Source organism: Castanea sativa, chromosome 4, assembly GCF_040712315.1.
Source record: "Castanea sativa cultivar Marrone di Chiusa Pesio chromosome 4, ASM4071231v1".
Classification (NCBI taxonomy): Eukaryota; Viridiplantae; Streptophyta; class Magnoliopsida; order Fagales; family Fagaceae; genus Castanea; species Castanea sativa.
Window position 1 is genome coordinate 37,092,952 of NC_134016.1, and position 14,253 is coordinate 37,107,204.

At 35.5% G+C, this 14,253-nt stretch overlaps 1 protein-coding gene across 1 annotated transcript; it reads right to left on the bottom strand.

Moving 5' to 3' along the window:
• Positions 1-205: 205 nt before the first annotated feature.
• Positions 206-3,949, bottom strand: LOC142632235 (uncharacterized). Its single transcript, XM_075806660.1, has 2 exons — positions 3,423-3,949; positions 206-728 (listed from the first exon to the last, which is right to left on the bottom strand). The coding sequence occupies exons 1-2, from the start codon at positions 3,849-3,851 to the stop codon at positions 387-389; spliced, it is 771 nt and encodes a 256-aa protein (XP_075662775.1). The 5' UTR covers positions 3,852-3,949; the 3' UTR covers positions 206-386.
• Between the last annotated feature and the right edge of the window lie 10,304 nt (positions 3,950-14,253).

A 14,253-nucleotide genomic window follows, 5' to 3' on the forward strand; every position in this document is an offset into this window, starting at 1 on the left:
ATAAATGTAAACCTTTGCACTGGATAAGCATGTATGGTCCACCTTCATGTAAGAGGAGGTATAATACACCAAGTGAATAATTTCACCAATATAACCAAAATTATACAAGAGGAAAAAAAACTCATTTCATGGGATATTTAGTCACATCCCAAGAGTATTTACAGTTGTTAAAGATAGGCATCTTGCAAGTTCAGAACTTCAAAACTTTAAGAAAACCACCACTTAAAATATAAATATCAAGTAGAATAAAGAAAAATACAACAGCATTAGCAGGATAAAACTGAAGTACCCTAGTCTTGATGTTTCTTATAAAAACATATTTAATTAAAAACAACTCTCCACGTCATAAAAGCAAAATCGACCTCTGGTAAATCAAACATGAAACCTCAGTTCCTCGACCTACCCCCTCTTCCACGGCCACGGCCACGGCCACGCCCACCACCTCTTCCACCATGACCACCACCTTTGTGACCATGACCTTTACCACCACCTAAGGCCTTGTTGACATCGGATTTTAACTTCATCTCTTCTGGCAAGGGAAGTATATGATCTACACACTTCCTGAAGCTAAAATCATCCACAGACTCATCATCCCTTATGAGGAAGAAGCACCTACTTTTCCACATAGGATGGTACCGCACCTGAAAAGCATTGATCCCTCCCCCAATCTTTTTATCTGGCTCTGGATGACCCTTCTTAATCAAGTCCATCAGCACCATCTGCTCATACTGCAACACAAAATGTGTAAAGACGTGAATTTTACAGAAATCAACTCTTGAGTAAATGCATTATACAATTCAGGCATGGCAATTAATCCTGCTCCAGATTAAACTTTATGAACATAAACCAAGGGGCTTGAGATGGCAGTTACTAGTGAGTTGTAAGGTTAGCATTTAAGAATAAATTTTCTTTCTTTTGAAGCAAAAATTATAACACTTATCACACACCCACAGAGAGAAATATGGCAGGCAGGCTGGGGGGTGTGTGCATTTCTTTGGCTTTTCGTTCCTAAAGTTTGTAAGTTTGAGGCCACATTATATAGGCTGGTTACAACCAGAAAGCCCCAATTACACAAGCAAAGAACTCACTAAACAGAAAAGGCAACATTCCAGATTCCACATGAAAAGCAAGATGTCATAAGTACTACTACAACTTTGAAACACCTTTTTGTAGATGCAATTTTCAGAAAAGCCAGATAATCCCCAAACAAAAATTTGTTAAAAGGATAAAAATAAATTATAAAAAAGAGATTAAATATATTGACTAACAGCAATAAAGGAGAATAACAGAACACCTGGTTGACGGATACCAAGCACGTGTTCTACAGCATAGATAATAAACTCTCAATAGATGATGAGACTTCTACGTAAAAGCCAAAAGATGCTTCATCAATTGAGGTCCTTATATTTCATAATTCTAAAGAGACCATGCAAGGCCTTTATAGAATCTTGTATAACAATGCATTCAACACCAGACTGACAATCATTACAAAGGACACAAACAACCAGGGTAAACAAAATCCACAGACCATGGTATGATATTTCCACAAGTCAGAGGTGCAGCTCAAGCCCATTATATCTTTGTTGATATCATTAAAACATAATCCAAATCCATTAATTATTTACATAAATAGAAATATTGTTCCTCAACAAATATAACATGCGTCTTTATTTAAAATAATAAGAGAGGTGCTATGTCCACAACATTTTTACAACATTTTCACAACAAATCATAGGTGGTTAGTTGTTATTGGTTTAAACTTGAACCTAACACTAAGATTACTTTTTTGCCCCAACAATAATAACCAGTAACAACCTGCCACTTAGGATTTGTTGTAAAAATGTTGTAGACATATCATTTCTCAAAAAATAATAAGGAAAAAATATAGTTGAGGCCAATGCGCAAAAGGCATCTTTATATAACCTTAGAAAATTTTATGGACCAAAGTAGGATAGGCATATTTTTTCCTCCTTTAAAGCTAACATCACAAATAGGGAACCAACAGGGTTAAGTTGTATCCCTATGTGAGGATCCCAGCTTTGGATGCCAAATCCTACATGCCCCAAGTAATCTTAACTCCCTAATAATCATATTGACAATATAAGTCATAGAGCCACAATTTTTTTTTATTGGTAATGCTTTTAAAAGCGGAAGAGATTCCATTTGAGCTAGTGCTCATTAACAAGTCCTCTTTTATTATAAAAAAAAGGACCACTTCTAATATTTCTAGGGAAATAGAAGAAAATTTTAATTTTCACCCAGATGGCAATTACCAAAATACATGGAAGAATCCCATCTCTAAAGACAGAAATCTGTGACTCCAGCTACGATTTTAAGGACTACCTTTCTCTTCATTCCTATGCTTGGCCCTAATCTAATTCAGTGCCCAAAATTCCGCATCATTAGACTCGTAACACATCAAACAGAAACTTCCATAGTTTCTATTTGGAACAAACAACAGTCAACAGCTAACCCTACCTCAAAACACAAAGAAATACACACCTAGGTGTATTAAAAATCTACAACTACAGCCAGGAATATAATAAATTCAGAATCGCTCATCTAGTGAACGTCCAAATTTGCTTCAACAATAACAAATGCATGAGTAGGTTATGGAAACAGTAATGGGCACATCACCGCGACTGAATTGATGAACTAATCATTCGGGCCTGATTGGTAATGTTGTTCTAGTAACATTGTTTGTATTTTTTGTAAATAAGCGTGGGTTAAAAAGTGTGCAGAAATACGTTTAATATTGTTTAAACACTGAAAACTGTTGTTTAAAAGAATAAAAGGTAAAAACCCATCAAGAAATCAATTGGGAACTAAAAAGAACCCCAAAACCAATACACTGTAACTCTTTTCAAACATATTTTCTGATTCTACAATAACCAATTACCAGCATTAAAGTAATAAAAAAAAAATTCCTGTGTATAAAATTAACTTTGCACTATAACAGGGTACTTCATTACTCTTTCTCTATTACTCCTCTGCTGAGGAACAGGGTACTTGGTGAGTTAAACAAACACAAAATAATAATCAAAACTATCAAAAGCTTGAACTTTGACGAAAAGATTAAAAAGAAAAGAGTAACCCAACCCCTATTTGCTTGCCAAGAAAACCAAATAAAATAACAAAAAAAGTCGCAAATTTCAAATCTTTTTAAACAAACCAAAACCAAAAACATTAATTTCCTTTTCTTGGCTTTCCCTCCAATATATCAGCAACCAAACAGCAAACAAAACAAATCAAATCAAATTCTTTTACAATCCAAAATTTATCAAGAAAAAGTGGAAACTTTGAATTCAATTCAGTTTTTTTTTTTTATCTTGATCATCCCAAAAGAACCCACAACAGAACCAACTTTCTCATCAACCAAACACAAATTTAAACCAAAAAAAAAAATTAAAAGTTTCAATTACCTTGTTAACGTTGAGGTTAGGAGGCCAGAAATGGAGAAACTTGTAGAAATAATCAAACATCTCGACCGAAGACCCGAAATCCTTCGGACCCAAACTCGCCTGACCCGAGTTCTCCTCTTCTTGTTCTTTTTCCTGTTCCTGTTCCTCTCCAGCTAGCTTTTCCAATCGCTCTTCTTCCAAGGACTTTTCCTCCTCCTCTACCTTCTGCTTCTTATTCAAAACGACACTATCGCCATTATCGTTGTCTTGGTTTTTGGGCTCTTTTTCTTCTTCTTCCTCTCTGGGTCGCTTGGTCGACAAGGAAGAATCGACCGCCTCGTCATTGTTGTTGTTGTTGTCGACCTTGGGATGATCGGAGGATGTGTCGAGGTCCATGTCCTGGGCGGTAGGGTTTGCTTCGACGATTTCTGCTACGCTCTCTTCGGCCATAAACCCTAGAATAATATAGATTCTCTCTCTCTCTCTCTCTCTCTCTCTCTCTCTCTCTCTCTCACTCACTAAACTCTCTCTCTTACTTGTTACTATAATTTGATGAGTATGGTGTGTGGGTTTAGCCTTTTTATATATGCCCAACCCGGTTTTCACATTCATTCTCGGACACGGTTTTTGTCTCATGGTTAATAATTAATTAATTAAAACAAATATATATATATATATATATATTTTTTTTCTTTCGTTTTCTATTTTTTGGGAGTTTTCAAAAAATAAAAAAAAAATGATTACACGAATTTCTAAACAAAAGTACTAATAAAACTTAAGTCTTATGCTCAATTTGAATGGAAAACCGGGAGTGGAGGGAAGTAGATTAAAAATAAGTTAATTTTGTGCTAAATTTACTCTATTTTACTTCCTCTCTCTCAATCTAAATGGACCAATAGATTCGAATTCTTGATTTTCGCTTGTGAGTGCATTGGTGCAGTAGAAGTAAACTTCATAAGTTAGGAGTGGATTCAAATTAAACTTCACAATTTAAAATAAGTTTTCAAACCATAAAATAATCGTACTTAATGGATTAATATAAAATGAAAAATAAAATGATAAGGTGTAATTTTGAGTGAAATAATTTTGATACCTATTCTAAAAATACAATATGACATTTTTTTTTTTAATTGTGATGATAACAACATTTTAATCACAATTCTATCATGCTTAAATGAAAAGTTATTAATGTAAATGTCATGCTTCAAAAAGAAGTAAATGTTGTTGCATCCTATATATAATTAGTATGGGGGATATACATGTCTTTGCCTTTTTTTTTTTGTAAAATGAGAGTATTCATAACTTTTTGAAAATTTGACTATTCACTTGGTCATATATAACCCCCTTCACCCTACATACACAAGGTTATTAAACGATATAATCTCTTAGGGTGGTCCCAAAATGTTTATTAGTTAGAGGTTTTAAATCAAAAAATTTATGAATATAATGAGGTTTTAAGAACCACTAAACTTTTAAGTAATGATAAGTAAAAAAATGGAACTATTGGATTAAAAGTTTTTACCTTTTACTTTGTACACGAAGTTGATTAATGATATTATTTCTTTGATGCACTAATCATGTATTTTTTTTATTCCATTTTAATCCTCAATCTTTTTTAGCCCATCATAACCTTTCAAACGAGTCATTGTAGTCCTTAATATTTGATGCCTGTTGCTTTGGTTCAAAAGTGAGAGTAAGTTTAACAATAGTATAAGAGTAATTCTTGTGTAACATAAAGTGACACAATATTGGCCACAATTTGCCCATGTGATGAGTTGTGGTTGGTAGAGAGGTGATGGTAGGTCCATGTGAGGACACCCCTCCACTAACCACAATTCGTCCATATGGCAAGTTGTGGTCAATGTTGTGCCACTTTATGTGGCACATGAATTTTCCTTAGTATAAGGTATTAAAAAATACATGCACCAAGGGTGATCCCATGCCATCAACCATCCTAGGTTTGGCTGCCCCCAAACTACCACATGGCCCAAATGGAGATGAAATATCAGCAAAAAAGAAATCCTCATATTCCCATCCATCCAGACCGCTCATCATTGAGTTTGGTTTGGATTTAAATTTTACTTGGGCTTGGGCTTGGGCCAAGTTCATCATAACACAGATTTTGTGGGTTCTCTTCTCTATTCATCAAATTGATTGCCTAACTGGTGCACCATATCGTCCTAAGACTGTATTGGGTTGACAATCAACCGTTGTCCATTCATTTGCTGGCCCAAGTACGCCTTGTCCCATCCACTTTGAGCCCAATTGCAATTTAAAAAATAAATTACATAGTACCTACCCGTCAAGAGAAGCCCAACCAAGGAAAACTTCTTCATTTTTATTCCTAACAATAAATAGTCCATTTTTTTTAATGACCAAGCTGTAGACGTCGAATTAGAAAATGCTATACAGAGAATATGCTCTCTTTTTATTTAATTTTCCGCTTTTTATAGTATGTATTTGACTCGAAAGTTGAGACATGAATTTCCAAAAGCATGTTTGAAGTTACGTATTTCATATTTGTATGCAATAGTAACTAGTTTTTCTTTGATGCTGAAAAAATATATTACAATATGGTAAGGATAGTGTGGAGATAAAAGGCCCAAGATGCATTTTTAGGTCATGGGCTGTGTCTGAGGATGTTTATCTGTCCGAGGACGGGTTGATGGTATTAGGGATCTTAAACTTGGGGGCCCACAAGCAAGCTGTTGAGAAAGAGATTATTTGAAGTAATCCGAGGAGGGGTAACTCCGAGGATAAGGGAGGTAAGGGTCAGGTGGTGCGTCATGTTGACTAAAATGATATTTCAGGAGGTTTTGTGGGTGAAGATATGTTTCACGTGGCATAGAGAGCAGGGACAATTGAGAAATATCTAAGAGAAAGCTGCTATCACCGCATTGAATGCTCTGTACCTAAGTCTCTGGTTACATTTATGAGGAAGTGATACATGAACAGTGATTTTCAGGCTTACAGCTATTACTTAAAGACTTCAAGAAGAGGCTGATGGGACAAGTATCAAGGGAAGCAGTTTGAATCTACACGTGGAGAGCAAGAATGGAGGGGAGGAGGAACTATAAGAAGGAGGAAGGTCTTGTAGAGAAGGGGATTGAGAGATAAAAAAAAAAAACACTGTAGACTGGATATTTGTAATTAATCTTTAAGTGAGGAGGAATATAAGCATTTGGTTCTCGGGTTGAGTCCGAGAATAAGTTTCATCATATAAACTCGTTTATCCTTATTGTATTGTAATCTTGGGTCATTATTGTTACCGCTTAAACTAATTAGAAATAAGATTCCTAACCTACACTCTATAAATTTATTGTATTGAGCTTTTTGAGCCTATACTCTCCTTCTTGTTAGGCTTAAGCACGAATTGTGACCTTATAGATAGCAATAAATCCTTAGAATTCAAAATATCCCATTTCTTTTGGATGAAAGTTTTCTTTTTTTACTCATCAAATAAAAAAAGTTTTCTTTTTTTATATATATAGAAAATTGAGAGTTATATTCTGTAACATTTAGTGTTTGTTACAGTAAAAGGAAAAAACAAAAAATAAAACAAAACAATGGAAGTAAACAAGGGAACAAAAAAGGACCAATAGAGTGAAAATGATTTATGAGAGCGATAATCGTTTTTTTAGAACGATACATACTCAACTAACCACCACTCAAAATTTCTTCTTATCAAAACTTCTATCTTCGTATGCCTCTTTTCTTATTGAAACCATTCATTTTTCCACTTTATTTTTTTTGCAAATAATCCGAATTTGTGATTTGTTTTCTAAGTTGAAACTCTCAAGAAGATAATATATATATATATATATATATAAATTATTTGCCTATTTGAGGTATATATTTCATGAATGAAATTTTTTATTTATATAATACTTAGAATTATAAAAAATATATATTAATAGTTTTCTGTGAAAACTATACAATAAAAAAAAATATGTCTAACTCATTTTTAGGATTGCAACCATAACTAAGAAAGACAATTCATATTTCTAAAAAAGATTTGTTATAAGCATAGCACTAAGAACAAGAGACTTACTGTCATTTTTTTTTTTTGTCTCCTTATGTTTGAAGTTGACTTTTTTATAGATAAAAAAAAATTTATGAAACTATGTTCAAGGTTGACTTATCAAGTTTCTATTTCCCCTTGTTCATGCATGTGAGCATGTCCTTGTCCTTAATATCAACGATTCAACATGGTCTTTCTCTTGAGTCTTGAGTAACCTATCCAGCATTCCAGCCAAAAAAATGCCCCTAACTCTACCTTAAAATAAATAAATAAATAAATAAAATACTTAACTCTACCTTAAAAAAATAAAAAATAAAAATACTTAATTCTATTTGAACACACAAGACAAATTATGGAAGATTGAGCCTGCAAAGCCCAATCGCCTTATGGGGGCATTATTGTGCGTACCTTGGTGCAAAGTGCAACTAATGGACTGCAATTCATATAGTATTGTGTTTTTTTTTTTTTTGCTAAACAACAACTTCATCATTCAACAAACAAAACAATGGCTGTCAGCCTTACAAGCTTTAGCAATTTCTACAGGAAGACTATACATATTGAAACAAAATACTCTACAAAATCTAATTGCATACTTTGCAGCCACATGGGCAGCAATATTGCAACATCTCCTAACCCATCTAAAATTACATTTCAAAAATATTTTACTAAAATCAAGTATATTACAAATAATAGTAGCAATTGACCAATCAGGTTGCACTTCGGATGTGGATAGGGGATCAAAACATGACTTAGCATCTCCTTCGATGATGATGTGCTACCATTTTTCCTTTTGCGCTAGCTGTATTGCCCAATAAATAGCTGCAGCTTCAGCTTGCATTGGTGAACACCATTCATGCCTTTTAGCCCAGACTTTAAGCACCTCTCCCTTATTATTCCTTGCCACCACTGCCAAGGTTGTGGCATTTTCGGACACAACAGCATCCACATTAAGTTTAATCCATCCATCCTTTGGAGCTTCCCAACCATCTACACTCTTGTCCTTGGATGCGGTCTTTTCCTTTGATAAGGTCTTTGCATATTCCAATGTTCTCTTCTTATAATTTGAGAGGCCACCATAATGTCAATGTGTCCAGCATTGTGCAATAGCTGCTTCCTCATGAACCAAATTACTTCTAATGTGATCATCATCCTTAATGAGTTTAATTCATTATCCTCTTTATTCCCCGCTGTTTCCACCCCCAAAAAGCTATAAGGACTAACTATGAATTTGACAATATCCTCATTAGTGGAGATCGGTATGGAATCAGATCTCAATCCATCATAGGTAGCAAACTAGAGTGCCCTGACAACATTGCACTTAAAAAATAGATGGCAGCAATTTTCTACATTTTCTCCACATAACACATAGTTTGGATCCCCTTCACCAATTCTCAGCACAATATTTTCTTTAGTGGGGAGAGCATTTTTTCCTATCCTCCACAATAGCATTTTTGTTCTTTCTGGAGCTTTCAGCCTCCACAACTTCTGCCAAGGCACACTGTATGGAGCATTTCTTGGAGACTGATCTTGGGAGGCTCGATAGGCTGATTTAACAGTGAACTCACCCTTTTGGTCTAGAACCCAAATAAGCTTGTCTGGTCTAGGGCTCAAAGGGATTAGGATCTGGATAATTGCTTGAACTGAGGTTGGGTCAAACATCTCTTGGAGGAGGTTGATTTTCCAGCTACGACCACCTGCATCGATTAGTTGTGATACCATCAAAGGATTTTGGATGATGCTTTCATCTTTTGGTTTAGGTTTGAACCCTTGAACCCAAGGAATCCATGAATCTAACCAAGCATCCACTGATGTACCATCTCCTATCAAATAACAAGCCCCTTTTGCTATAATCTTTTTAGCCCCATCTATTGCTTTCCACACAGGTGAAGCTCCCTTGGGAGGATTTTTTCGAAGCCAATCATTTCTACCTTTGTACTTTGCCCTGAGAATTCTCATACATAAGCTATCTCTCTTCGAAGCTATCATCCAAGCCAGTTTAGCCAATAGGGCTTGATTCACCTCTTTGGCTTTTTTGAAACCCAACCCTCCTTGGCCCGTTGGTTGGCACAACTTATCCCAAGCCCTCCAAGCTACAAATCTCCCTTCAGACTTTTTTGGCCTCCACCAAAATCTTCTGGTTGCTGCATCCATCTTATCACAAATCTTATCAGGTATATTGAAAGTAGACATGGAGTTAGTAGGGATGGCCTGAGCCACAAACTTGATGAGAGTGCTTCTTCCTGCCCAAGATAAACATTTACTACGCCATCCCATCAGCCTTGCTTCAAGTCTGTCTTGTAGAAATTTGAAGTTCTTTGAAGGTGATTTAGATAAAAACAATGGGGCACCTAAATATATAGGGTCTTTCTTGAGCCCTTTCATCTGAAGGATTTGTTTAATTTCTCTACACTTTTGTTTCTGACAAGATTTGGAGAAAAACACTCCAGATTTACTTCTATTTAAACTTTGGCCTGACGAACTACAATATGTTTCAAGACACTGATTTATGGTCGCAGCTTCTCTCCTACAAGCCTTTGAAAACAATACAATGTCATCAGCATACATCACATGCGTAATGGCAGGCCCTCCAACACTTGCTTTCACACCACTAATGTTATGTTGCCTATACTCCTTCTCCAATAGCCTTGAGAGTATCTCTTGCCCCAATATAAAGATATATGGGGATAAAGGATCCCCTTGTCTTAACCCTCTTTCTGGCTTAAAATTTTCTAACTTGCCACCATTTATCAATACCTCAAAAGACACTGATGTGATGCATTCGATGATCCAGTTGATAAATACCTCATTAAAACCAAACTTGATCAACACAACTTTAATGAACCTCCAATTAACTCTGTAATAGGCTTTTTGGAGATCTAGTTTAATAGCCATTAAACCATCTTTCATTTTCCTTGCTTTAAAACTATGTAACATCTCTTGGACAATAACCTGGTTCTCAGCGATCCACCTGTTATGAATAAATGCTGACTGACAAGGGGATATAAGCTTATGCAGAACAATCCTCAATTTAGACACTAACAGTTTAGAAATAATTTTGCAAACAACATTACATAAACTTATGGGTCTATAATTATTTAAAGAACAAGGGTTATCAGTTTGGGTATAAGGACAATTAACGAGCTATTTACCTCGCTTGGTAACCTTCCAGCTTCAAAAAATGAGGTCACTGCCTTTATCACCAATTCTCCCATTATTGGCTAATATTCTTTGTAAAAAATCACACGAAAACCATCGGGTCCAGGAGCTTTGAGGTCACTCATTTGAAACAAAGTATTCTTGATGTCTTCTGGAGAGGGTATGCTACATAACAATTGGTTCTCCACATTTGAGATGCAAGGGTTGACAAGATCATCCAGTTGCTGAGGGGTTTCAACCTCTTCTTTACTAAATAATATCTTAAAATTTTCCAGAAAAACATTTCTTATTTCCTTATGATCTGTGACCCAATCCCCAGCATTATTCTTGACTGCCTCTATAGTGTTTCTTCTTCTGCGAACAATTGTTGATAAGTGGAAGAATTTGGAATTCTTATCCCCTTCTTTCAACCACAGCTTTCTAGATTTTTGCCTCTAAAGCACCTCACTTTTGTAAAGCCATTCATTTAGCTAATTTTGCAGACCTGTCTCCAATCTATCATTCTCTTCAGAGTTTGGATTTCCTTGAATTTCCTTGAATTTTTCCATCAATGAATTTATTCGCGATTGAATGTTTCCAAAAATTTCCTTGTTCCACTTGCGGAGTGCTTCTCTGGTAGCATCTTGTTTCTTGCATAATCTACTTAGCTATGAACCCCACACTTCTATATTCCAAGCTTGCTCAATCACTTCATGGCACCTATCATCCCGAATCCAAGCAGCTTCAAAGCGAAAAGGACGGGGACTGAAGTAATCATCAGGATTTGTGTCTAACAGGATAGGCCGATGATCTGAATTTAAGGCCCCTAAGTGTTGAACAGATGCTTTTGGGAAGACTAGTCTCCAAGATATGTTAGCTAATCCCCTATCTAATCTTTCCTTGATTGTAGCACTTCCCCATCTTCCTTTAGCCCATGTGAACTTATTTCCTGTGTACCCCAGATCAATTGCTCCAATATCAAACATCAGCTCCTTTAAGTAATTAGGGACTGACGTTCCACCTTTAACTCCCCCATACTTCTCCTCAGCATTTACTATGTAATTAAAATCTCCCAAACAAACCCATGGACCCATGGGCCCTGGAAGGATTCAAGGATGGCACAAAGATTTTCCTACGCCTTTCTTTTCTTTGCGGGATACGGCGGTCCGTGAAAACCCACCAACAACCATTCACACAAAACTTCTTTTACTTTAACAGTCAGTAGATTTTTATTGAATTCCTCAACTTCCACATTTACTCCCCACTTCCATATCAAACAAAGACCACCCGCTTTACCCTTTGCATCAACAACTAGTTTACCAGAAAATCCAATAGAATTCTTTACCTCTTCCATACGTGTCTCATTAGCTTTCGTCTCACTTAGGAACACAAGTTCTGGTCTGGACCCTTTTATTTGAGCCCTTAGGGCTCGAACTGTGGAGACATTGCAGATGTCTCGGCAGTTCCATCCTAAGATCCTCATGGGAAGGTTGGGGCATGACAACGACACAGATACAATGAAAGCCAAGAAAAATGCGCAGAAAATACAAACCCCAACAGCCACCAATATATTCAAGATTAAACCACTGAAAGATAGAGGACCAGGGCACTTACGAAGTTGCAAAACGGAATTCGGTCCAATCAGATGGCGAACCACTTCTGTGATGGATTCGATGGCTGAATTCATTCACCAGTGATACCCTCTTCGAAGCCAGCTAGTCCAAAATAAAAGTTATTTTGTATATTATGGGATAGGTAGATGGATTGGTATGAAAACTGAAATTTGGGGTTAGATTTAGGGATTTTCAGATAGTTTGGAAAGGACCCACAATAATAGTGGGTAGAGAAGTCCCACACGCAAGTGGTGAAGGGCCACACGGAGGTGGAGAAAACCCACACAGAGGTGGTGGAGAAGGCCACACGAAGGTTATAGTATTGTGTTATTCACAAGGCTTATCATTCATAAATGTTTTTTTCCCCTACTAAATCCCAAAAAATTATTGGTTCAAAAAGTTACATTTGTTATAGTATTTTAGTACAACTACTATTTATTGGCATTTTCAATGAGAGACGCTGATTGTTAAAATCTTCCATTTTCAATTATAACTATTAAATTATCACTAAAAAAAAAGTACAACTAGTTAATAAAGAAGCTAGTAAGCTGTTGATCTTCTAGTCTTTACCAATCACTAGCGCAATTTATAGAAAAAAAAATGATTATATACAACAAACATATGTGTGCTTCAGATTTACTACCATCTTCATCATAATTTTGAGGGAAAAAAAGAAAAGAATTATATTGATAAAAAAAGTATACATATTATATGAATGCTTTTTTATTAATATATTTCTTGATTTCAATTTCTAGTGGTTTTGGTTTTTAATTTTGAGAAGGAATTGATGGAGATTGTAGAGATAGAGATTTCTTTATAAAGGTTATTTGTAGGATTTTGCTTTTTATTGGGTGAGTGGGTGGAGAAGAAAAGTGGTGGTGAATGGTGATTACATTACATGATACTAGGATGGATGAATGTGATTGTGAGTGCACTTGCATTATTGGAGTATTTTTTTGTGATCGGATAGCTAAAAGTATTATTGAGAAGATGGATTGGAGAATACAATGTTAGACAGAGGTAAGAAGAGGAAGATGGATGTTTGGGGTTTTCAGGGACGGACCCACTAAGGGGCTGAGGGGGGCCATGCCCCCCCCCCCCCCGCGCCCCCAATTTTTTTGAAAAATTTAAATAGCATATAGGATGAACAAAAGAAATCTCCAATTCACCAATACCATAATTCAATAATTCATAACCAAAAAAATCTCATACAAAAAAAAAAAAAAATTCCCTTACTGGGGTTTCAACAATTTATATGATTTTTTTAATTGATTTATAAACTATGGGAAAGTAAATTACAATATTTATATTTTTTTCAAAAGATAAAATGCCAAAATTCTTTTAGAAGCCAATATTGATGACATAGCATTGCCAACTCTTAATATTGATATCTCAATTTTTTAAAATCCTCAAATAAAGTTTTGAAAAACTTTATTAGTGTGATTTTCAGTTGCATCCAAAAGTATGAGATTATCATATTGGTGAGTTGGTCAACATGATAAAATCAACATATTAATTCCAATTACCCAAAATCTGGAGATCTGAAGTCCTCTTCTTTGAAAAATGTTAAAATATCATGTTGTAACTTTCAACTTTTTTGGTTCATATTATATCCTTCTTGACTTAAATATTTAGGTAATAATGTGCAATTTCTTATCTACCATAATTTTTTATTTTAATAAATCATGTCACATGAAATTTTTTTGGTTCATGCTTTGGCCCCCCTAAGTTCAAATCCTGGTTCCATCCTTGGGGTTTTGTTAATATTCCATGCTAAATTTATTTGTAATTCTATTCTCATTTTAATGTGTTTTTGGATAGAATGTACTTGAGTCTATTCAAAGTTGTTCAAAACTATCGGAAGTAAATTTTGTGATCTGTTTGAGATGGCACGACCTACATTGCCCGATTGGACATATGGCATCCAAAGTTGAAACCTTTATCAAGTGTAATTTGTGACCTGCTTGCAACCTACCTTGGTCACAACTAGGCCACAACTGGGAAACATACAAATTCTTCATTGCAATATGTTGGGTGTTGCCAACCATTGCTCATGATTTACTTTTGCATGAAAACCGACTTC